Genomic DNA, 21,712 nt, shown 5'->3' with positions numbered 1-21,712 from the left:
CACAGCAGTCTCTGACTGATCTTCACCTGCCTCGGCACCCTTCGAGGACCACTCTCCTCAGGCTCAGAGCCCCCTGCCTCTCTACTTCCCCAGGCCACGCCCTCTGCAGCGCGCCAGGTCCTGGTACCCATTTCTCTCCTCAGCAATTGTGGGCAGGTTTTCTGGCTTTGGCTAATGTTTCTGTTCGACCAAATGAAGTCCCAATTTTCGGTTAGACTTTTCATTTATTAGAATAAACACACCACAGATTTATTAACTCAGCATGGAGGGGCCAGCAAGCAGACAGCTGTTTGTAGGACTGTGGTAGGTATGTGGGAGTATGCTCCTCGGCACTTGTGGGCTTCACCCTGGTGTCCACAGTTGGAAGTGCCTGGGTGCACCTGCTCCTGAGCATCCCAGCTCAGTAGCAGGCACCCTGTCCAGGCCTGCTGGCCCTGAGTCTGCCACTGACCGGCTTCCTAAGAGGTTCGTACTACACATCACCGGCCTGGGAAAAGGTCGAAATTCAAAATTTGAAGTATATCACTTTCACACCAGTGTAAAGTCAAAAACCCAAGGCAAATCCTGCAAGTCTAGTCACCAGTGCGGGGTGAGGCGGGTTGAGGCTGTGCTTGGCCTGGCCCTCACCCGTCCTCTGGGCTGGCCTCCCACCCTGCTTTTTTGGCAAGTTTCAGCTGAAAATGTGGAGTGAGGTGTGGAGGCTGTGATCAGGTGCTGTTTGAGGAGGAGGAGGGAGGCTCTTCTCCTGGGACCCGAGAGCCAGCAGGGGTGCACAGGCGGGCGGGGGCTTTGCCCTGTCTTCTGCAGGTGGAGTCTAGCTTTTGTCAATTCTCAAGTTGGGAACCACTGACCTGTCCGTGAGCTGGAGGTGGGGGTCAGGGTGGCAGGCGCCCTGCCCTTGGCACAGCTGTGCCCTGCAAGCTCTCACAACTGTGCACAGACTCCGGTGCCCACTGGGACCTGCCGCCACCTGAGGCCAGGGACAGCGAGGGCCCTGGTGCTGCCAGTCCACCCTCATTTCCACGACGATGCTCCCTAGGAAGCGATCTCCACATCAGCCATTCTGTGCAGTAACGCAATTTCAAAGCCGAGTACTCCAAGTGCACATCGGAAAAGCCCCTCAGGTGCAGGGGAACCAGGCTGCTGGCGGGCAGGGGGTGACAGCTCAGGCGCAGGTCTTGCCAGCCTTGGCTGCCCTCATCTCAGCACCTAAAGCAGTAGCGGGCAGGGTTGAAGGATGGGAGCGCTGGCCACAGATGCTTAGTTTTACTCATTTCTGGTCCCTGTTGATACCCTTCCTCAACTTAAGAAGACTCTCAGTATATTTAGGTACTGAGTCCAACTTAAATGTTCAATGTGTTTTGCCTCCCAGGTGAGATCCGTCTAATTTCAAGTTACATACTTCTGCAAGTTTCATTGAGTTAAAAATGTGAATGCCAATCTTTTACGTTTATTCTGGAGAATTAACAGTTTTCAAAAAGTTAAAAAATGATCTGAGGGCTGGGGATATAGCTCAGTTGGTAGACTACTTGCCTCACATGCACAAGGCTCTGGGTTCAACCCCCGGCACCACAAACAAGTGATCTAAAATCTTCCAAAAATATAATATGAAAGACTAGAATCATCAGAAGAGGAAATCAGGGCAAGAAAAGGATAGGAGTAGAAAACAGCAGAGTTGTGCACAAAAATAGGCCACAATTTTGCCTTTGTACAAAAGTGGAAGAAGAACAGAGTTTGCAGTGTCCACGGTGAGAAGGAAGTCGGTTTGTCAGTGAAGAGCTGTGCCAGTGCCTCCTGAGGCTTCACCTGCTCCTGGGGAGGTGTGGCTGGTCCGCTGCAGATGGGAGGGAGGGCAGTTACACAGCACTGTGCGGCAGCGGAAGATCTCCAAAGTTTCTCTTCTCGGTTCTCCAGTCTGGCTCAGCCTGGGAGCTGAGCGAGCTCCTTCTGGGTCAGCTGTGGCTCCCCAGCAGAGGTGGACTAGGAGTCCCTGAGAGGGCAGCCCTCTGGGAGGCCCTAGGCCCGTCTGGGTGCAGAACTCTGTTCGGATCTGGGCTTCTCTCTCTGAAGGCCACAAAGGTGCTGGATGCTTGTGGTTGTGTCCTCACTTGGGAACTGCGCTGGTTGGGGATGAGGGAGGGGTGGTCCCTGCATGTGAGACCAAACCACTGACCTCCTGACTGGACCCGGGAGAATGACAATGCTGTCAGCAGAACTGGGGCTGCAGAGGGGCTGGGGTGGGGAGGGAAAGCAGGCTCTGATACACGGCAGAAGACGGCAAGCTGGAGGACCAGCGAATGGGTGGGGCGGCCAGCGAGGGGCTGGGCCCTGAGGGTCCCCTGCTGCACGGTCCCAAGCAGGGATGGTGAGGGGTTCAAAGAGGAGGAGGCATAGGAAGCTCAGGTGGCTGGAAAGCGTAGTCAGAGGAGGGAGCTGGGACGGTCCACGGCGCTGAGAAAAGCCATTCTGGCTGAGTCCAGGGGAAACACACCAGACACTGGTGAGTGGCTTTGGAGTCCCCGGAAGAGCTGAAGCGGCAGGCTTGGAGCTCTGAGCGGATGCACCCCAGAGACCCGACCCCGGCTCCAGGGGCACCTTGCTCTGGAGGCAGCACTGCTCTTGGCACCGTGGCCGCTGCTGCAGGACTCAGCCACCATGGGCTCCTCTCAGCCGGTGAGCTGCTCCTAGCCTGGCTCCCACGCATCCGCAGACCTGGATTCAGTCAGGGGCCAGGAGCCTCGGAGGAGCAGAGTCAGATCTCAGCACGGTGTCCTGGCCGCAAGGGAGGCTGGGAGTGTTCTACCATCCACGTGGGGGAGGGTGAGTGCACAGGGCTCCTGGGGATGTTTGTGTCGAGGGCAGCGGAGTGAGCTGGGAGAGGGACAGAGACAGAGGGAGGCAAGGCGTCTCTGCAGGAAAGCCAGAGGGCACGCCTGCATCCCCTGATATAGGATGCAATTTTATAAATACTGCCTGGGATCATAGCAGACTTCTGGACAGCTGTGCCCTCTTAGGGTCAACCCTATCCCAGAAGCCCCTCCCCCAAGAAGTGTCAGATTGCCTCTTTCTCATCCTTGTCATTTAACACAGACAAGCATGTTGGTGGGCATTTGTTATTTGTGTGCTCACTGTCTTCTCTGTTCCACATGGGTCTCTGGGACTGTCAGTTCTCACCTTCCACCCTGGCGCCATCCGCAGGGACGCGGACGTGGCTTGGCCATGGTCGACCTTTCCGCTCAGATGCCTGCCACCGGCCAAGCGTGGACTGGGCAGTTTTCCTCTGTAACTGGAAGTTATCTTGCTGGTGGTCCCTAGTTGAGACAACATCATTTTGGGCCACAAGTGGGCTTTCTCCACCTGTGGGGAGGAAGTCCATTTCTAGACTGAGAAGAGGGAGGCCCTCAGCAGCAAAGTAGAGTTCAAAGACAGAAGGAAGCCAAGTCCCAAGGTCATGGAAACCCTGGATCTAGCTCTACCTGATCCAGTAGGTGACCTGTCTGTCCAAGCTGGTCTGAATTGTTTGTCACTTCTAAGTGGAAAGTCTTGAGGTAATAACAAAAGTAAAACATTTAATTTTGGAAAATAGGAACAAGTAAAAAGAAAAAAATCAGATCATTCCTAATCCCATTTCTGAGTTACCTAAAAATTGGTATCACACTGTGTGTGTGGTTGTGTTGCAGACTAAACATGGCAGCTAGCTCCTCCTAGCACAGGGCCCTCTGCAGCCCAAGGGGCAGTTCATTGCTCTCTCCCCTGAGTTTTAGCTAGCATCTTAGAACAGGGCAGCAGAAATACCTGATCTTCTGAGGCCACTCAAGCTGTCCGTACATGACCAAGGCAGCCCAGCCTGTCAGCCCCACCAGCTGTGCTGTGGCCCCTTTCCTCTAGCACCCACCAGCTTGAGTGGTGGGACTGCCCAGCTCACCTGCCATATTAGTCAGGGTTCTCTGGAGGAGCAGAATCAACAGGAAGTATGATTATAAAGAGGGGATTTATTAGATTGGCTTACATGACCAGAAGCTGGTTAGTGCACAGTGGCTGTCAGTAGCTGCACCGTCCAAGAGGTGGAAGCCCCAGAACAAGAAGGATCAACTGTGCTACCCTAGCCCGAGACCAAGGCTTCTGGAAACTCCCTGGAGAATCACTGGCAGAGCCTGCTCTGGAAGAGTGAAGAAGCGAGAGTCTGGTATCCGCAGACGATGGAGGCAGCGATCAAGAATCTGTTCTGGAAGAGCCAAGCTGCTTCTGCAACTGCTTCCTTGTTCTTCCAGCTTTTGTTCTATCCTAATGGGTGGTGCTGCCCACGCTTAGGGAGGGGCTCCACCTCAGTTCACCATCCCCCTTCCAAGATTCCTAGACACACCCTCATGGACACACCCAGAGCCTCTTAATCATTGGCATCTCTTAATCCAATCAAGTGTACAATTCAAATTAACCATTACACCCACAGAATCCCAACAAGTCTTAAGTCATAGTTGCTCTAAACCACTAAGTTTTGCAGAGTTATGCGGCAAAGTTGAGGTAGACCATGTAACTACATGTCGCCATTTCTTCTGAGCTGTTAAATATCTGCCAAGGTTCTGGTTGCCTAAGCATATAAGGGGAACACAATCAAAATTCCCCAACGTGTGGTCAAGGGGCAGAAGGTGAAGCTGGTAAGAGGTCAGCCTTGGCGGGGACCACAGAGCAGCAGATGGTGGTTTCCTTCAGGAAGGTGCAATTAACTTGGAACTTCAAGTTCTCAGGAGGGACAGTCAGATCACCTCACTGGGGCCAGTGCCCTCTCAGGGTCTTCAGCCTGAGATGGGGGAAGGCAGGGCAGAGACTCGTGGAAAAAGTAGTGAAGCCAGAAAATTCCAGTACCGAAGCTGGATCTGGGTCGTTCATCCACAGCCAGGCCTGCTTTTGCTTCTTGTTAATTATGTTGCGATTTCCCAGAAGGCCTTTCCTTTTTCAACGCTTTCTGCAGCTACTGTATCAAGGCTCCTTTTTCTAAAGGGAGGAAAGAGCAGGGGGCGCTTTGGAAACTGTTAAGGCCTGCAGGGCAACACTGTACACTTCTGCACAAGGTAACTACAGGCTGCAGGCTCCCGGGTGCAAATGCATCCCCGAGCAGGCTACAGGACGTTAAATTGCTCAGGCTGACCTGGAACTTTCGATCCTCCTGCCTCAACCTCCCAGTCAATGAAATTCCCGGAGTGTGCCATTGCACCTGGCACAACGCGGTTTTAATCAAAATTTTAATGAATACTGGTGTATTAAAGATAAGAAAGGACTTGTATTGAAAGAAAGGTTGAAAGCCAGAGCAACAGGTACTGTGAACCGGGAGGAAGCAAAGCGACGGGCCTGGAATGGGGGCGCAGAGCGTGGCGGCGGCTGCCTGGCCCGGGTTGACCGCTCTCTGCGCGCGGGATCTCCGCCTCCCGCGGAGAAACTCGGGTCGGGGCGGCTCGGGCGGTGCTGGGACGCGGAGCGCCGCGGCTAGGACGGCGGGCGGGGGCCTGGGCTCCCAGGCGGCGCCCACGGCGCGGGCGGGGGACCGGCGGGCGCGCGGGGAGGCGTCTGCTCCGGGCTGGGGCGGCGCCTTCGCCTCGCAGCCGCAGGGCCGCCGACTACCCGCCGAGGGCGACATCTTGCCGAGAAGCAAAGCACCGCAGCTGGGTTTCAGCTACTGCGCCACGAGCGCCGCGGCCCCCGCGGGACGGCGGGGCGGAGGAGGTAAGGCCGCCTGCTTGTGGCACCCGCACCCGGAGGGTGCCTCGGGTTCCCGCTCGCTTCCGCGGGACCCGGGCCTCGGTTTCCGCCTGCGGAACCGCCCCCGGGTGACAGGCCGCCGGGTCCCCTCCCTGAAGCCGGCGTGGCCCCGCCCCCGCCCCGGACCCGGAGGGCCCCAGCCACCCCCGCGCCCCACCCCCGCCCCGGACTCCGCCCCCGACTCCGCCCCTGCCCCGGCGACCCGAGGGCGGCGGGCACCTCCCCCAGTCCCCACCCGCTCCGCCCCCGCCCCGTCCGGGCGGGGCTCCGAGTTTGAAACGCGCGGCGGGCCGGGGCCGGGCGGGTGGCCTGTGTGTCGTGTGGGCCCTTCAGGCAGCGGCGCGGAGCGGGCCGGCGGCGGATCGCGGCACCATGTCACCGGGCAGCGGGGTGAAGAGCGAGTACATGAAGCGCTACCGGGAGCCGCGCTGGGACGAGTACGCGCCGTGCTACCGCGAGCTGCTGCGCTACCGCCTGGGCCGCCGGCTGCTGGAGCAGGCGCACGCGCCCTGGCTCTGGGACGCCTGGGGCCCGGACTGCTCCTCGGACGACTCGGCCTCGTCGGCGGCGTCGGGCCCCGCGCCCCGGTGCGCGCTTGCGGACCCCGAGGAGGCGTCGGAGGCCTCGGAGCCCGCGGAGGCCTCGGCGCGGGAGGAGCCCGAGCGGCCTGCGGGGGAGCGGGGCGCGGAGGCCGGGGACGAGCAGGACGCGGCACAGCCAGGTACCGGGCCGAGGGGCACGCGTGGGGCCGCGCCCGGGTGGGCGCTCGGCGTGAGCTGCCCGGCGTGTTTCTTGTAGCACTTGGGGCAGACGCTCCTGTGGTGTTGTGTTTTGTTTCACGTACGGGGAACCTGCCTGCCCCGGTGGAGCCAGAGAGCCTTGGTCCCGCCTCCGCCCTCCCACCTTAAAGCGGTGGCTCTCGGGCGACCCAGCCGTGGCCTGTAGGCGCAGCGGGGCCTGGGTTCGCGGGCGGCAGCTCGCTGGGTGAGCCCCGACTCCGTCTGTTTATTTCTTCGCGTCTCTCGTGATGAGAGCGCTTTCATCGCGCTCCCAGAGGCGACCCGCGAGGTCCAGAACCCTGGACTGTGCCTTGTCATAATGGGGCCACAGCTCTCTGAACGAATTCTCTGACCTCTCCGCCCTGTCTCTAAGGAATGCTGTGAGCTTGGGTGCGTGGATGCGCTGTCTACGCTGGCTGCTCTCCCGTCCTGCCCACGCGCGAAAGTGCGGCCCTGTGCCTGCCGCCGTGCGCGGGCGGCGCCTTCCCCACCGCCCAGGCCCGGGTCCTGCCGCTGCCGGGCGCGAAGCCTTCAGTGTGCGCAGGAGTCCTAGGGGTGCTGGTGCCCAGAGCAGAGGGGAGAACCTTCGCGCAGCTGGGTGACCCCGGGTTCCTTCCCGCTGCTCAGAGCACTGGCCAGGTGCCACCCGAGGTCCCCAGACTTTAAGGAGGGTCTATGGAGAAAAAAAAGCACTGAGAGTTTGTTATACATTCAGTCACTGTTCTAGGAATATGAATTTCCAAAACAACTGTAAGATGTAGGGCCATAGTTTTTATCTGAATTGCATACATGAATAAGCGGAAGTCCAGGATAACCGTGAGTCCGAGGAGAGGAAGCTTAGACTCAGGCCTGTTCTTCACTCTTGAGGACTGTGTTTGGCTATTCTCAGTTCCTCCAAGGCAGAGCTATCTTCCTGGTATCACGTAACTTGAATCCCACTGATTCCTGGTGCTTAGCTCATTGCTGGAGATCAGAATGACAGAAGGCAGAGCCCAGTGTTGCCTCTGCTGAGTGATGTTCATGATGTTTGTGTGGTTGTGAATCTGAGTTTGCCTGCCCAGGGGTGCCCTCCTTAAGGATTACTGGGTTGCCTTGGAGATACTGACTCCTCCCTGTGGTTCAGAAATTCTCCATTAAATGCTTTGGGCAGTTGGGCCGAGGAAAGATGCTTTCTGCTTTCAGGACCAGCCGTTGCAGGCTCTTTGGCATTGCACGTCCCTGCCAGAGTTCTCCATTCCTGTGTTGGGAAGATTAGGAGGGTTGTCAGTGAGTAGCTTTACCTTCTGGAGTGATGGCCGCTCTGGAGTGCTGTAAAACACAACATCTTCCTGAAGCCACTCACATACACTGGATCTTATAGCTCTGCAAAGCTTATTACGAAAATACAGCCATCCCCAGCCACACACCCCTCAGCTTCCTGTCGGCTGGCTGCTTACAACTCTGACTTTCCTTTGGTGTCCTCTCTTTTCCTTTCCTTTTCTGTTCTGCCTTCTGCTGCCTATTCTGGCCTTAAACTCTTGAGCCTGAGTGACCCGTGCCGCAGCGTCCTAGGAGCTGGGACTACAGGCTGTGCGTGCCTCCATGCCCCACTGTGCTTATTTCTGTGTCTCTGAACAATGCGGCTTCTGTCGACATGTCTTGATTTTTTTCAGCGTTTAACGTGGCCTCTTGACTTTGTTCTTCTCACTGCTCTCTAGCTGTACACATAGCAGCCGCACCTTCCCAACAGCCATGAGAGTTTGCTGGGCTCGCCGGCGGTGACCATGATGTTGGACCTGAGGAAGTGGTTGCTCAGGCTGCTTCTCAGGCTCCTTTTTCTTCCTTTCAAATGGAGCTGCATCTGGGCTCACTGCCCTGCTCTTCCTTCTTCCCTTGGGGCTTCTGACCTCCTTCTGTCTGGCCTGGCTGTGGCCTGCTGCCTGGCCACCTCTGGGTCTCCTGGGGCCTGCAGCCATCACCTCAGGTGCGTCCTGGCCTCCCTTGGGTGGCAGCCACCATAGGGTGGCCGTCATGCTGTCTTCTTGGTCTGCGCTGGTGATGTAGCTCGCCTCACTGCCTGGGGAGGGTGGGAGAGGTGAGTGTGGAGGTCTTATCGACCCTCACTGGGGAGACCATGGCTGGAGTGGCTTTCTGGGTGAGTCAGTGGTCTCGAAAGTCAGAAGGTATCGCTGTGCCGCCCTGTGACTGCTGACTCCTGGTCCTCCTGGCTGGGGTCCTTGTCCTCTGAAATGGACCCCACCTGTTCTTGTTCATTGTGTTGGGCACTTGGTGGGCTGTTATGGTGGTGGCAATTTTCAGTTCTGGGAACTTTTCTTGAGTTATTTTGTAATTTCTATATATATTTGTTTTTTCCTGTCTTTCCTTTTGTCTGTCTTGTGGTGCTGGGGATGCAACCCAGGCCTTGCACGTGCCAGGCAAGTGCTCTGCCACTGGGCCGCACTTCAGCTCACTCCTTCAAGTTGTTTTTAATATTTATCTATATATCTATATCTATCTCTCTCTCTCTCTCTATATATATATATATTTTTTTTTTTAGTTGTAAGATGGACACAATAACTTTATTAATTTATCTTTTATGTGGTGCTGATGAGTGAACCCAGTGTCTTACATGTGCTAGGCAAACACTGTACAACCCCAGCCCCTTCAAGTTTTTTAAAACTGATACATATAACAAAAATTGTACATATGTATAGGGTGCCCTGTGGCGTTCCCATACACGTGTACCCACGTAGGGTTTAAATCAGGCTAAGCATGTCTAGCTTATCAAACATTGATCATTTCTTTATGTGAAAACATTCAGAACCCTTCACTCTGGCTTTTTAAGTATGCAGTGCTGTTGTTGCCCGTGGCCCCCTGACCACACAGTGGCCACCTGAACTCCTCCTCCCGTGCAGCGTAACTTGGCTCCCGTGGCTCAGCTCTTCTGTACTCCCTGGTCTCCTCTCACCACCTCTGAGATCGACTTTTCAGATTTCACCCAGGAGTGGGCTCAGGAGGCCTTGGCCCTTCTGTGCCTGCCCCCTGCACAGGACAGGAGTTGTCCCTTTCCGTGGCTGAGCAGCGCTGCCTTGTGAACGAACGTGCACCATGTTCTCTTCTGCGGCTCCTCTCTCGAGGGATGCAGGTTGTTCCCATTCCTTGGCGCGTGTGAACAATGCACCAGATGCTGGTGTCTCTTCCACATACCGGCCTCTCTTCCTTTGGATGTGCACCCATGATGGCATTGCTGGATTGTTTTTGATTTTTGAAGGCACTTCCATACCGTCTTCCAGGATGGCTGCCACCAGCAGCATGCCAGGGTTCCCTCCTCCCTGCCCTCGCTGACTTGCCTTTTTGATGTTAGCGTTCTCACTGGAGTGGAGTGGGTTTGCGTTTCCCTGATGGCTAGTGACGTTGAACATTTTTTTATATCTCCTTTTGAGAAATGTTTGTTTGGGTCTGTTGCCCATTTTAAATTGGATTATTTGTGGGTTTTTGCTATTGAGTTTTTGGAGTTCTTCTATATTGTAGATATGAATCTCTTCTCAGATGTATAGTTTGTGTTTTTCTTTCTGCATTCCTTACTTAGATGTGAGACTTTGTGAATTTATCCTCTAAGTTTTAAATTTTTCTTTCCCAATTTTCATCTTTTCTTTTTAAATTTTTTTTCTTTTTTCTGGGTAATATTCAACCGGATCTTCTAACTCTTTTATTGCATTTTCATTTGTGGGATTCTTTTCTTTTTCAAACTGAAGATTCAGTGACCCAGCTTCCCTCCCTCCCTCCCCCGTGTCTCCCTCCCTCCTCCTGTCTTCCTCCCTGCCAGCCTCCCTTCCTGCCTCCCTCTCTCCTTCCTACCCTCTTTTTTGTTCCTTTTTGAAAACAGAGTCTGTGTTTGGTTCAGGTGCAGAGTGTTCCTTGCAGGATGTTACTAGGTGGCTTGCCTGCTTCTCTGTGTTGCTGCAGTGCTGTCTAGGTCCCCTGTCCTCTGCTGCTTTTGTCTTTGGCTTGTGATTCTGTATTGCATGGTTAGCTTTTTCAAATGCATGGTGATTCTCAGGTCCTTGTTCTGCTTGAGCGTCAAGAAGGCTCTTTGGAAGTTCCCTGCATGTGCTGGGGGTGGGACCCCGGAGCCAACTAGACTGTCTCCTGTGCCTTATTTATTGGACCCAAGGGTGCTTTCCCACCGAGCCACCTCCCGGCCCTGTTTTTATTTTTAGATAGGGTCGAAGTTGCCTGCCTGCTCCTGAGTCACTGGGATGACAGGTATGTGTCATCTTGACGGGCTTGAGTTGAACCTTTTCTTCAGCAAAGTGTACATGGTGGGTCTTAAACATTTTGTTCAAAATGAGAAAAGCCAGTCTCCACGGGTGCCCCTGCTCTTCCAGCTCTTTCCGACCGCCCTCCCTGTTTAGACTTCTTGGTGGCTTTGGTTTTAAACATTCTGTATCCCCATTTCACAGGGTGGAGTTTGGCTCCTGGTCAGGACTCTGCCTCCCTACTCTTTCTGGAGGATATTGTTCTAGAATCAGTGAGGCGACTTTCCTGGGAGTGTCTTTTTTCTGGGTGAGACCTTTTCAGTTTGGGAGTTTTTCAGTTTAGTGAGACTCTCACTGTGGTTTTTTTTGTGTGTTTGGTTTTGTTTTTGTTTTTTTGGTACCCAGTATTGAACCCCGGGGTGCTCAACCCAGCCTTCCCACCCTGTTGCTTTTTTGAGACAGGGTCTCCCTAAGTTGCCCATGCTGGCCTCAAACTTACAATCCTCTTTCCTCAGCCTCCCAATCACTTGGATCACAGGCACGTGCCACTGCATCCGGCCCTGCTATTGTTTTCTCTGCTCTAGTTGCTTTATTCTTTTTTTTTTTTTTCTATACTTTATGATGGGAGGTGTACTTCCTGGACCAAACCTATAATACTTTTTTTTTTTTTAATTGGAATTTCTTGTTTGTTTCTGGGAGAACTCCCGAATTTTAATCTTCCAAGCCCTGTATTGAAATTTTCAATTGTACCATCCCAGTTTCAAATTCCTAAGAGATAAAACAACGCTGTTTTGGTCCCAGGGGCTTTAATTTTTTCCTCCAATTTTTGAATCTTGTTTTCCCCCTCACCCCAAAAAAGGTGGTGGTGGTGGGGTAAGAGCCATGAGCCTGCTTGGAGACCTGGGAACCTGCCTCATCTTCTGTTTTGTCTCCTGTTGGGGGTGAGCCCTGAGCCTGCTTCCTCGAGGGACACCGAACCCTGCAGTCAGAAGAGGGCCCAGCTGCTCCTCTGGGCACTGGGGATGTTGTCACTATTCTCGTGGCTCTCATGTGACCTTCCCCAGGTGGCCCTCCAGCCCCTTGCCTCGGGAAGAAGCCTGGAGGAGGGAGAGGTGCTTCTAATCCTGCCTTCAGGAATGTTGTCATCCCTGACTTCCTCTCTACCTGGGGCCTGGACCGGGCCTGTGCTTCCTGCCCTCCAGCTACCCACATGCCCTCAGGGTAGGAGAGAAACAGCCCTTCTGAACAGAATTGCCATGACAGCCGCTTGAACTGGGCTCCCGTCTGGTGCTTTGGTTTCTGTGGCCTCAGCCCTGCCCTGGCGCCTGGCCTTGGGATGCCTTGTCTGACGTCAGCCTCTGCCTAGCTGGAGCCGCTGAGTCCACCCCATGCAGGGACTCTCCCTGCACCTGGCCCTCCTGGCCACCTGTGCTGGCCTCTTAGAATGCTGTGCTGGGAGCTGGTGGGGGCTCTGCTGCCCTTTGTGATCTGTCTGCACCTCTCCAACCTGTTCTGGCCCCAGAAGTTACAGAAGTCTGCCCTGGCCCAGCGGGAAGACGGGGAAGATGGAAGCACAGCCCTGTTGCACCGGTGGAGGGGTGTGTGGGTGGGTGCTGGCCGGTGCTGGGCCTTTGGGAGGACAGCCTTCCCGGGAACCTGCTGCCTCCCAGGCCCTGGGGCCTCGCTCCTGTCCAGGGTGCCTGGTCTCCAGGCAGTCATGATTGCTCAGCCAGGGGGCGGGCTGTGTTGGCCTCTCCTCCACTGCCCAGGGTTCTGCCGGCAGTGGGTGCCGGTCCTCACCGCCCTCCTCCTTTGCCCTTTGCCCTGGGTGGGCTGGGGAGGAAGAGGCCACATGCACATGGTTTCTCAGCTCATTTGATCCCCACCACGTGCTTTATTTGTATTTTTCCTTCCTTCCTTTGTGGGGCTTACCAGGGTTTGTGAACTCATTTAGTTCTCCCCCAGGCCCTCGTCTGGCTGTGTGGACTCTCGTGTCTTCCACCGTGCAGCGGTCTTGTTCCTTGCTTTCATTTCCTTTGGGCTTGCTTTGCTCACTTCTACTTTATCAGGTGGATTTTTGATTGCTTTTCCTCTGCCCCCCACCCCCTTTTTGATGTAGTCATTTCAAAGCTGTGAGTTTCCTGATTATTGCTTCAGCTACATCCTACAAGTTCTGTCATCCAGTGTTTTGACTCAGCTAAACACATTTTCTGATTTTCATTATGATTCCTAAAGTCACAAAAATTGATGAAATTTCACACTTATGGTCAGAACATAGACAAGGAAATATAATTATCTTAAAAAAAAAAACCCCATATTCCAGAAACTGACTACAGATATGCTAAGGGCAGTGCTATTATTTTATTTTGTTTTATTTTGAGACAGGGTCTGGCCAGGTTGGACTGATGCTCCTCCCACTTCAGCCTCCCAGTAGCCAGAATTATAGGTGTGGCCACTGCATCTGGCTGATGAGGACACTTTGGGAAAGTTCCCGATATGATCAGAAATAAGGAGAGATGTCCTCCGCCCTGCTGCTGTAGTACTTTGTACTTCTGCACGCGGTTGGACAGGCAGAACATGCAGTTCCCAGCCTGCAGGGTGCTCCCTCCTGACTAAACGCCTTCAGGCCACGGTGTGGTCTCTACCCGAGGCCATTCAGATGTGTTCTTATGTATAAACATGGAAGAGGTTTTTAAGTCTAGCTTAATTACCTTGTGGTTTAAGAATATATTGCATATGTTGTGTATAACTGTACATGTTCCATGTAGCATATTCTCCAGCTGTTTGGCCCACACGTTGTGCACCCAGTAGGTCAAATTCATTCATTCTGCTCAAATGTTTCTAAACCGACTGTGCAGTAAGGGTTCCTGTGACGAGGGCCTGTCCCTCGCTGACTCAGGTGTCACTGAACACGTGGGCTCTGGCCAGCGCAACTGAGGAATGCAGCCTCAGTTTATTTACTTTAAATTACCTTAAACAGGCGCTCAGCAGCCGCCCGTGGTTAGAGGCTGCCGCGCAGCACCGTTGTAAATGGAGAGAGAGTTTGTTTGAATGTCCATCAGTTGCCTGGAGAGAGGCAGAGCTGGTGGGGAATGCTGTTTTTGTTTGTCTGAAATGTCTTGATTTTAAACTTCATTCTTTCAAATAGGATTTTAAAAACACATACTTATGTGCAATTATCCTGTACCAGACACTATTTTAAGAGCTTTATAAATATTCAGATTATAGTGATATGTTCTCCTTGTTTCCCGCCTTTGCCTCCTGCTGCAGATAATTCCCAAGTGTCTCTTCCTTTAGGTGCGGAGGGCGGGACATGGTCACTCCGTGGTCTGAGATGGCAGGTCCAGCATCTCCAGGCTTGTCCCAGCCGGCCCTGCCTCTCTGCCTGCTCGTGTGCCCGTCGTCTTCGATGGGAGTTGAGTTGGGGCATTTGTGGGGCTCCTTCGCGGCTGAGGCTGCAGGGGACAGTCAGTCCTGCGCTGGGTCCCGTGGACAGGGTTTTCTTGGGATTACGTTCTGTGGCCATTTTATGCCCTTATCAGGGAGAGTTGGCCAGGCCATAGTCACCAGGATGGCGGCGCCTGCCCTGCTGGGCGCTGGGCTGCCCTGGCCTGCTCTGCGGCCCCTTGCCCTCACATGGCACAGCCTGGCCGCCCAGTGTGGCCCCCGCACCTCCCCTCACACGGTCTCCCTGCGACGGTGTCCCTGTCCACTGCTCTTTGCTTTCTCTTTCTCAGCTTCCCTCCTGGAGGTCTTTCCACTTTCCCGGCTGTCCTTCCTCTGACCCGCTCTTGAACGCCTCTGCCTGCTCTTTAGATAGCTGACGCCGGCCCCCGTGTGCCCTTCTCACTTCGGTTGGCCCAGGCCACCTTGGAGCTTCTAGTCACAGTGCTCTTGTCCAGCGTCATCTTCCTCCTGTGCTTACGCTGCGTGTCCTGCAGGCCATTCCTTCTGCTGGGCGCCTCTTCTCATCCTTGGACCTCGGAGGGTGGCGTGACCATCCACTCAGAGCTCCTGGCCTGGTGTACTCCCTGGGCCGTGTGTGTCACAGGGCCCGGTTCGGGGCCCTGCACCGCTCCCTGCTGGCTGGCCGTCCCCAGTCAGTTGCCATCTTTCCTGGCTGGCCCGTCTGCTGCTGACCTGACGTATTTGTAGCCAGGTGCCTCATTCCTCAGTCAGGTAGGACCACGTTATTCCTCAGCTTGAAATTCCTCAGTGGCTCTCCATTTGCAGGAGAAAGTGAAAGCTCCTGAGTTCTGTGTGGGAAGTCTGTACTGCTGCCCGCAGGCCTCCGTCCCTGGGCTCTCAGTGGACACAGCAGGTCCAAGTGTGTGTCACCTACCTTCCCAGTTCCCTGGTGCCTTTAAGGAGCACCTCCCGCTCCTGGGCTCTCCTGTTTTGCCTGGCCAGCCCTGGTTCATCCTTTGTACAGGTCGCTGTTTTGTTTTTTCCTCTTTATAAATATTTTTAGGTGTTGATGGACACAACACCTTTATTTTATTATTTATTTTTCTGTGGTGCTGAGGATTGAACTCAGGACCCCATGTGTGTGAGGCAAGTGCTCCACCACTAAGCTACAACCCCAGCCCTGTACCAGGTCCCTCTTGCTTCTGGGGGGAGCTGGGTCCTGCAAGGAAGAAGGAGTGCTTGTCAGCATGTCAGGGCCTGGCCCGCCCGTCCTGTGCCGCCCCTCGCCTTGATCCTGAGGGACCCTCTTTCCCAGCGAGTGCACTTAGGCTCTGTAGGCGGAACCTGGTGTTCTGTCTCCTCCCTGCACTCCACCGTGGGGCTTAAGGAGATGGGCATATGCTGGGCCCCAGGCTGGGACGTGCGTCCCCTGCCCCTCAGGGTCTGCAAGGAGTGTGAAGCGTGGTGGAGCCGGTCAGTGCTGGTGGGAATGGCAGATGGCCTGCAGGTGTCTTCGGTCAGGGCTGCTGTGCCCGAACTGCTCGCCCAGGGTCCACTGTGCTCCAGAGAAATGAGGAAGTAGGCCAGAGTGCAGTCTGGCTTGCGGAGGGGACCAGGCCTGGGCAGCAGTCTGTACAGGGTCAGGAGAGGCGAGATCTGGGGCCTCTGGAGGGAGGAGTGCCCCTGAGGCCGGGAAGCCCTGCTCAAGTCCAGGCAGGAAGCAGACGGGCTCCCCAGGGCTTATGCCAAGCACTTTATTACAAAGGAGAGGCTTATAAAAAATAATGGTACGATCCTAAAGGGTAACTAAGGGAATCAGAGCTGTTTTGAGGGTGTCCCTCCTGTCAGAGCCACCTCAGACTGGGCAGCCACATCCTCGCTGGTTCCCAGTTCTGCTGGCAGGACTTAGGGCTCTGTAGACCGTGGGACTGACTCCAGCTGTTGGGGAGCCCCTCAGTGCAGTCTGCCTGGTTTGCTTTTCATCCTGGGAATATAGAGCTGTCGCCCAGGAACGTGAGGCACCGTGGAGACAACTGCTTACTGTTGTGACAGGGGTCTTCAGGTCAGGGTGGCCAGCCAGCTCCTAAGAGCAGGTGAGCAGTGTTCCCATGACCATGAGTATTAAAAAGAAATAGCCAGTAATCCCAGCTACTTAGGGGATAGAGGCAGAGAATTTGAGTTCAAGGCCAGCCAGGGCAATTTAGTACCTGACTCATAAAAAAGGGCCGGGTATATCTCAGTGGCGGAGTGCTAGCCTAGCATGTGCCAGGCCCTGGTTCAGACTCCAGTACTGCACAGAAACGTGACCCTGCAACTCTAGTAACTTAGAAAAACAACTTTTGGAGCCGCCCAGTGGTGACAGGCAACCTCCCCTGAGGCCGTGCCTTTGGGGACTGGAGTTGGGTGGAGGAAGCTCCAGGCCTTGCCACTCCACGGCAGGAGGCAGTGGCCAGCTTGCTTTGGAACAGACCGGTTCAGTGTCGGGACTTGTTTGAAGTTGGGACAAGGGTTGAAAGGTCTGTGCGCGTGTTTCTGTGCTAAGTGGAGCCTGGGAGTTGAGCCCTCGGGTAGTGTTGCTGGCTTGAAGGAACACGATATTGCAACGATATTACCAGACAGGGTAACTACACGTCAACTGTTTTCAAGGTATTTTCCTCTTGTTTTATCCCTTTTTTCAAAAGCACTGCCAGTGAAAGACGTAGAAGAAAAGCCTGAACAACAAACCCAAGTGAAAGAGACGGCAACCAAGCCCCGACAGCAACCAAGTGCCTTATTTGCTAGAGGAAATAGGAAAGCAGTCAGAAGCCCCCAAAGATCATCCAGTAAAATAAAAGAAAACAAGCACCCATTTGCCCTTTATGGCTGGGGAGAAAGACAGATGGACACCGGAAGCCAGAAGACTCACAACGTCTGCGCGTCTGCCTCAGTGCATGAGGTGCAGGCCTGCCTTTCTGCTTCCCTGGACGGGGCTGGCCGTGTGCTCCACTGGAGGCCACTGGGATGCTTTGGGTCTGGGAGGTCCTGGGGTGGGGTGGAGGCCAGGGAAGTCCAGAACCAGGACTGGTCACCAGCAGGAGGTTCTGGGTGCTGCTGCTTAGAGCAGGGTGTTTGGGCTGTGCACTAGGCAACACCAGGTTCTTGAGTTCCCAGGGCTCAGGGGTGCAGAGGACAAGTGCAGCAGGGCTGGACTTGCAGCTGGCCCCTTGCAGAGGCTCAGTGTCCTTTGGCTTTGACGAGCTGGTGTCCAGAACTGCCTGCTGGTCTGCTCACCCAGCGTCTGCCAGGCCCCTTTCCTGCTTGCCCAGGAGGGATGTGTTTTCTCCCAGGGGCTTTGGTCCTCTGACCAGGCACTGTCTGTCCTCTGTTGGGACCTGGAGCGTCTCAGAGGGGAGGACCCTTGTGTGTGAGTCCCTCAGCGGCACTGATGCTGTGACAGCCAGAGCAGAGGGGAAGGAGCCACCAGCCGAATGGCCATTAAATAGGCTTCCCTGAACTCTCAGCCAGCAGATGGTGTTGTTTGGAGTGAAATTTAAGGCCACTAGGCTGTTTTTCCAAGGACCTCTGACAGCCCCTGGGGCTGAGTTTAATGGGATCTGCCGTTAGAGGGTGGAGCCTGGTGAACGCCCTGGGTGTCTCCAGGGTGCTGGTTTAGAAGGTGGGAGCTCCTCACCAAGCCTTCTGGAGCTGAGCCCGCCACTCACCGGTTCTACCCGCGTCCAGTTTCCTGTTGCTCAGTGTTGCCGTCGCTGGTCACGCCAAGCCTGGCGTCTGGTGCGCATGTTCTGTGGGCGCTTCAGTGTGCAGGGCAGCAAATGGGCAGGTGCTCTCAGCAGTGAGCGTGGATCGCGGACTCACTCTGCTGTTTCCCCTCCCTAGATTCACGAGTCTGCATTACGCGCCAAGAGCAGGAGGCAGGTGGAGAAGAGGAAGCTGGCCGCTCAGAGGCAGCGGGCGCACTCGGCGCACTCGGCGGAGGTAGAGAAGAGCAGAGCGTCGCGGGCGCCCCCAGCGGAGAGCCCCTGGGTGACCGAGTACATGCGCTGCTACTCAGCACGGGCCTAGACCTGCCGTCCTGCACCCGGGCCAGACCCGCCGAGCTGGACCTGGCCGAGACTGCCAGCAGGCAGGGAACGGCCAGAGGCTGTTGTGTGGATGGAGCTTGTCACCTACCTCAGCCGTAGGGCAGAAGGTCGAAGCCATAGACACCGGTCACTCGCGAAGACGAGCCCCAGCCTCTGGTATTCTTGTGAGAGTTGTGTCTGAGCGTCTCGCCTTTGAGGTACTGACACCAGATGCCTTTAAACGGCTATGAGGCTCCCTTTCCCCTCTGGCTGGCGCAGGTGGGCTGTGTCACCCACCCTAGGGGCCTCTGACTCACACGTCCTGCACGAGATTTGTGTTAACTGACACATGTGGTTTCCTTTGTGAGAGAGCACCAAGCAAACAGCACTCACCATGACCTTGAGTCCATGACTCAGCACCACCTGGAGTCTAGTTCCCCCTAGGACCGTGGGTCCACGTAGGGTGAAGCAGGGCGGTGGCGGCTCCTGGCAGGTGAAGAGGTGCTTATGTTCCAGCCCGCGCCACCTCACGTGGGTCCTGGGGTTTGAGGATTGGGCTGGCGAGGCCCCGCTGCTCTGGATGGGCTCTGGGTACCCCTCGTACTTTAACAATCACACACATTTCTGTAGACACAGCGCCAGGGACTGTTTGGGTGGCAGTGCCGTCGCTGTTTTAACTACAGCATTTCCCTTTCGAACACGTGAGCTTCAGCCAGCCGCGGTGACAGGCTGTGGACTCTAGCCTCTCCTGCAATAGCCGGCAGAACACGTAGAACTACCCTGAAACCACGTGGTGTGACCTGGGATTGGCCCGTGGGAAGGCGCAGTGGAAGACGTGGTCAGAGACGCCGCCGCCTTCCCCGCTCTTCTTCCGCAGCACTCGGTCTTGACGGTGTGATGTTCGTGCTTCAGGTTGAACTGTCCCTTTGGTCCTGGCCAGCACCTTTCAGGAGTGTGGGGACAGGAGCAGGCACAGCCACGTCCCAGCAGTGCTGGTCTTATTTGCGCGTTTGCCTCTAGGGTGGAAAATGGTCTTCACGCTCATTTCCCAGGTGGTGGACCTCTCCACCGGCGAGGCCTGTCCAGGAAGGACCAGGGCAGGTGCTCTAGGGGCAGAGCCAGTGCTTGGCCTCGAGCTTAGCACCTTGGGGGTGAGTGGAAGCTGGCGTCGCACCCAAGGCTGGGCAGGCCTTGGTTCTCACTCAGGGTCTCCGAAGTCCAATGCTCTGGGCTTGCAGACCAGTTCCACTCCACATAAGTCACCATCTTGTCACCATGTCACGCTGTGAGTGTGCATCCTGAGAATCTGAGCACTTGCATGGTCTCAAGGTGGATTCTGTATGGAGAGCGCGTCTTGTTGAGCAGTGTGCTCACCGAGAGGAAGTTCTACACGTTGTCCGACACCCTGGCTAGGAAGTCTAGTGAACTTTGGTTCAACCTGTCACACATTTTCAAATGCTGTGGGGCCCTGTGGGTCACAGGATCACGCCAGGGCGGTGGTGTGGCTCTGGTAGTTTCTCCCACCGGCTGAGCCTCAGGTTGCCTCTGACCATTGCAGGAAGGTGGCCGGGGCGCAGGCCTGGCACCCTCCTCCTCCAGCCTGGGGTCCGAGGGATGCCTAGAAAACATACGCCTTTGTGCGCTTTCCCCTGAACTCCAAGCGGAAGTGAGCCTGGAAGGCAGACGGGCCAGTTCCCCCTTCCTTTAAGGAGAAGACAAATGAACAAGGTCGTTAAGGGACTTCTGATGTGCATGAACCACGAGCAGCTGAGGGTAGCAGCCGCGGTCCCTCCTGTCCGAGCCCTCGGTGGTCGAGATCCTCCTTTCCCTTTCCCAAGGGCACAGTTACTTTTTGAGCCTATGAATTTTTAAAAGTTGTGACAATGTGACATTCCTACTTTCTTCTTATTACTGGGAACTGATGATGTGATTGTGTTCCTAATTTTTGGGACACGTTGTAAGACAGGGAGATAGTTTAAAGCTGCCTTCAGGTTGGAAAAATAAAACTGGTTGAGAATCCAGTGTTATTTAAAATAAATGCTACATAAAGCCTTTTTAAATTTTTGACTTTAAGTTCTTAATTAAAACAATTTGCCATAAACCTGCTCTTTGGGTTTTGTTAATTTTACACTGAAGCTACTCGTGGAGTATTGAGGTAATGACGTCTAGCCAGCCCTCCTGGACCAGCGCGACCGGAGGGAGTGGGGCTGGAGGAGTGAGGCGCTCTCCTGGGCGTCCAGTGCCCTGGCTGGAGCTGTCTGGGCCCTGGTCCTAAGCCTCTGTGTGCAGCTCCGGACGAGGCCAGCACATGCTCACACCAGAGGCCATTGTCAGTGCCTCCAGCGCCACACAGGTCCTGGGACAGTTCATGGGACTGAGCTTGTGAGGCTGCAGGGGAGAGAGCAAGCCCGGACTGCCGGCCTGGGAAGCCGTGGCTGCTCCATCTGCAGTCGGGAGTGTCCTCGCTGTGGCCCCATCGAGCACACAGGCTGAACGGGTGAACTTGGAGCCCCGGGCACTTGGACTCCTGAGAGTGTCAGGGTGACGAACTTCCCAGCGGCCGACACCTCTGTGTGAAGTAGCAACACCAGGGCTGACCACAGAGTAGTTGGCTTCCAAGGGCCAGTGCCGGACCATGTGAGGTCCTTGTCATGGAGTCGGGTCAGTGAGCATGAAAAAGGATCCTGAAAATATGACCTGGGCACAAGGAAGTTTTGCATCCGAGGTGGTTTTTGTGTGGAAGGGTAACTGGAGTTACTAGGAGTAAGGACGTGGATACCTGGCCCTGTGGCCAGGGTGGAGTTCTGGCCCAACTCTGCCCCTTCAGGCCTGCCGGGGGAGGTGGCAGAAGGCTGCCCACTCCTTCAGGCCTCCTTACTGCAGACCCTGGGTGCCCTCCTCAGCAGCATGGCTGTGTCTGGAGAGCCCCTGTCGGCAAACCCTGGGTTCACTTCTGCAGATCACCGGCAGCCCCTAGATCCTGGCCTGGCTGGTGAGAACTTGTGGTTGTCTTTCCTAGAACAGTGTTTTTAGCTGATGTTTTTAGCATTTACTTGGAAAAATGTGAATAAAATGGACATTAGGCCAAGCCTTGTTTTGAGAAGCAGTTCTGGTTAGTACGCTAGTGGCTTGAACAGTGTACCACGCTGGTGCCTGCGTCCAGCAGACCTGCTCCGGTCTAAGAGAGCTGTGTGCTCAGCCCAGACTGGGTGGCCCTGGTGCTTCCTGACTTTGGGCTCATGCTTCCTTGTTCTGGAAGTTGTGCAAGTGACAGTGAGAGCTGTGTAGTGCCAGAGATGTGGGGGTGGGAACGGAGCTCCCCGCACAGCCCTGGATATGGCTTCCTCCTGGGGAGCCAGGCGGCCATGCAGGCTGGGCCCGGGAGCCCTGTGTGCACACGCCATGACCTTTGGCACGAATAGGGGTGGCTGCTACACACCTCCGTCTGACCTCACTACTGACCTGGTTCTGG

General features: G+C 55.3%; 1 protein-coding gene and 1 long non-coding RNA gene across 4 annotated transcripts; both read left to right on the top strand.

Moving 5' to 3' along the window:
* Positions 1-5,736: 5,736 nt before the first annotated feature.
* CCSAP (centriole, cilia and spindle associated protein) lies at positions 5,737-18,903 on the top strand. Of its 3 annotated transcripts, XM_079107015.1 has the most exons (3): positions 5,737-6,475; positions 16,861-17,114; positions 18,056-18,903. In XM_079107015.1, exons 1-3 carry the CDS (start codon positions 6,127-6,129, stop codon positions 18,239-18,241), a joined length of 789 nt encoding a protein of 262 aa, XP_078963141.1. In that variant the 5' UTR covers positions 5,737-6,126; the 3' UTR covers positions 18,242-18,903. The 3 variants fall into 3 exon arrangements, with proteins under 3 accessions (XP_078963141.1, XP_078963142.1, XP_078963140.1); XM_079107016.1 differs by lacking the exon at positions 16,861-17,114; XM_079107014.1 differs by having other exon boundaries at positions 16,861-18,205.
* A 1,473-nt stretch (positions 18,904-20,376) lies between these two features.
* LOC306641788 lies at positions 20,377-21,669 on the top strand. Its single transcript, XR_013758283.1, has 3 exons — positions 20,377-20,508; positions 20,594-21,185; positions 21,218-21,669. It is a non-coding gene; the product is annotated as an uncharacterized lncRNA (long non-coding RNA).
* The last annotated feature ends 43 nt before the right edge of the window (positions 21,670-21,712 follow it).

The sequence above is a fragment of the Sciurus vulgaris genome (assembly GCF_902686455.1).
Source record: "Sciurus vulgaris genome assembly, chromosome: 12".
Classification (NCBI taxonomy): domain Eukaryota; kingdom Metazoa; phylum Chordata; class Mammalia; order Rodentia; family Sciuridae; genus Sciurus; species Sciurus vulgaris.
Note: the sequence above shows the minus strand (reverse complement) of the source record. Positions and strands in the feature narration are given on the sequence as shown.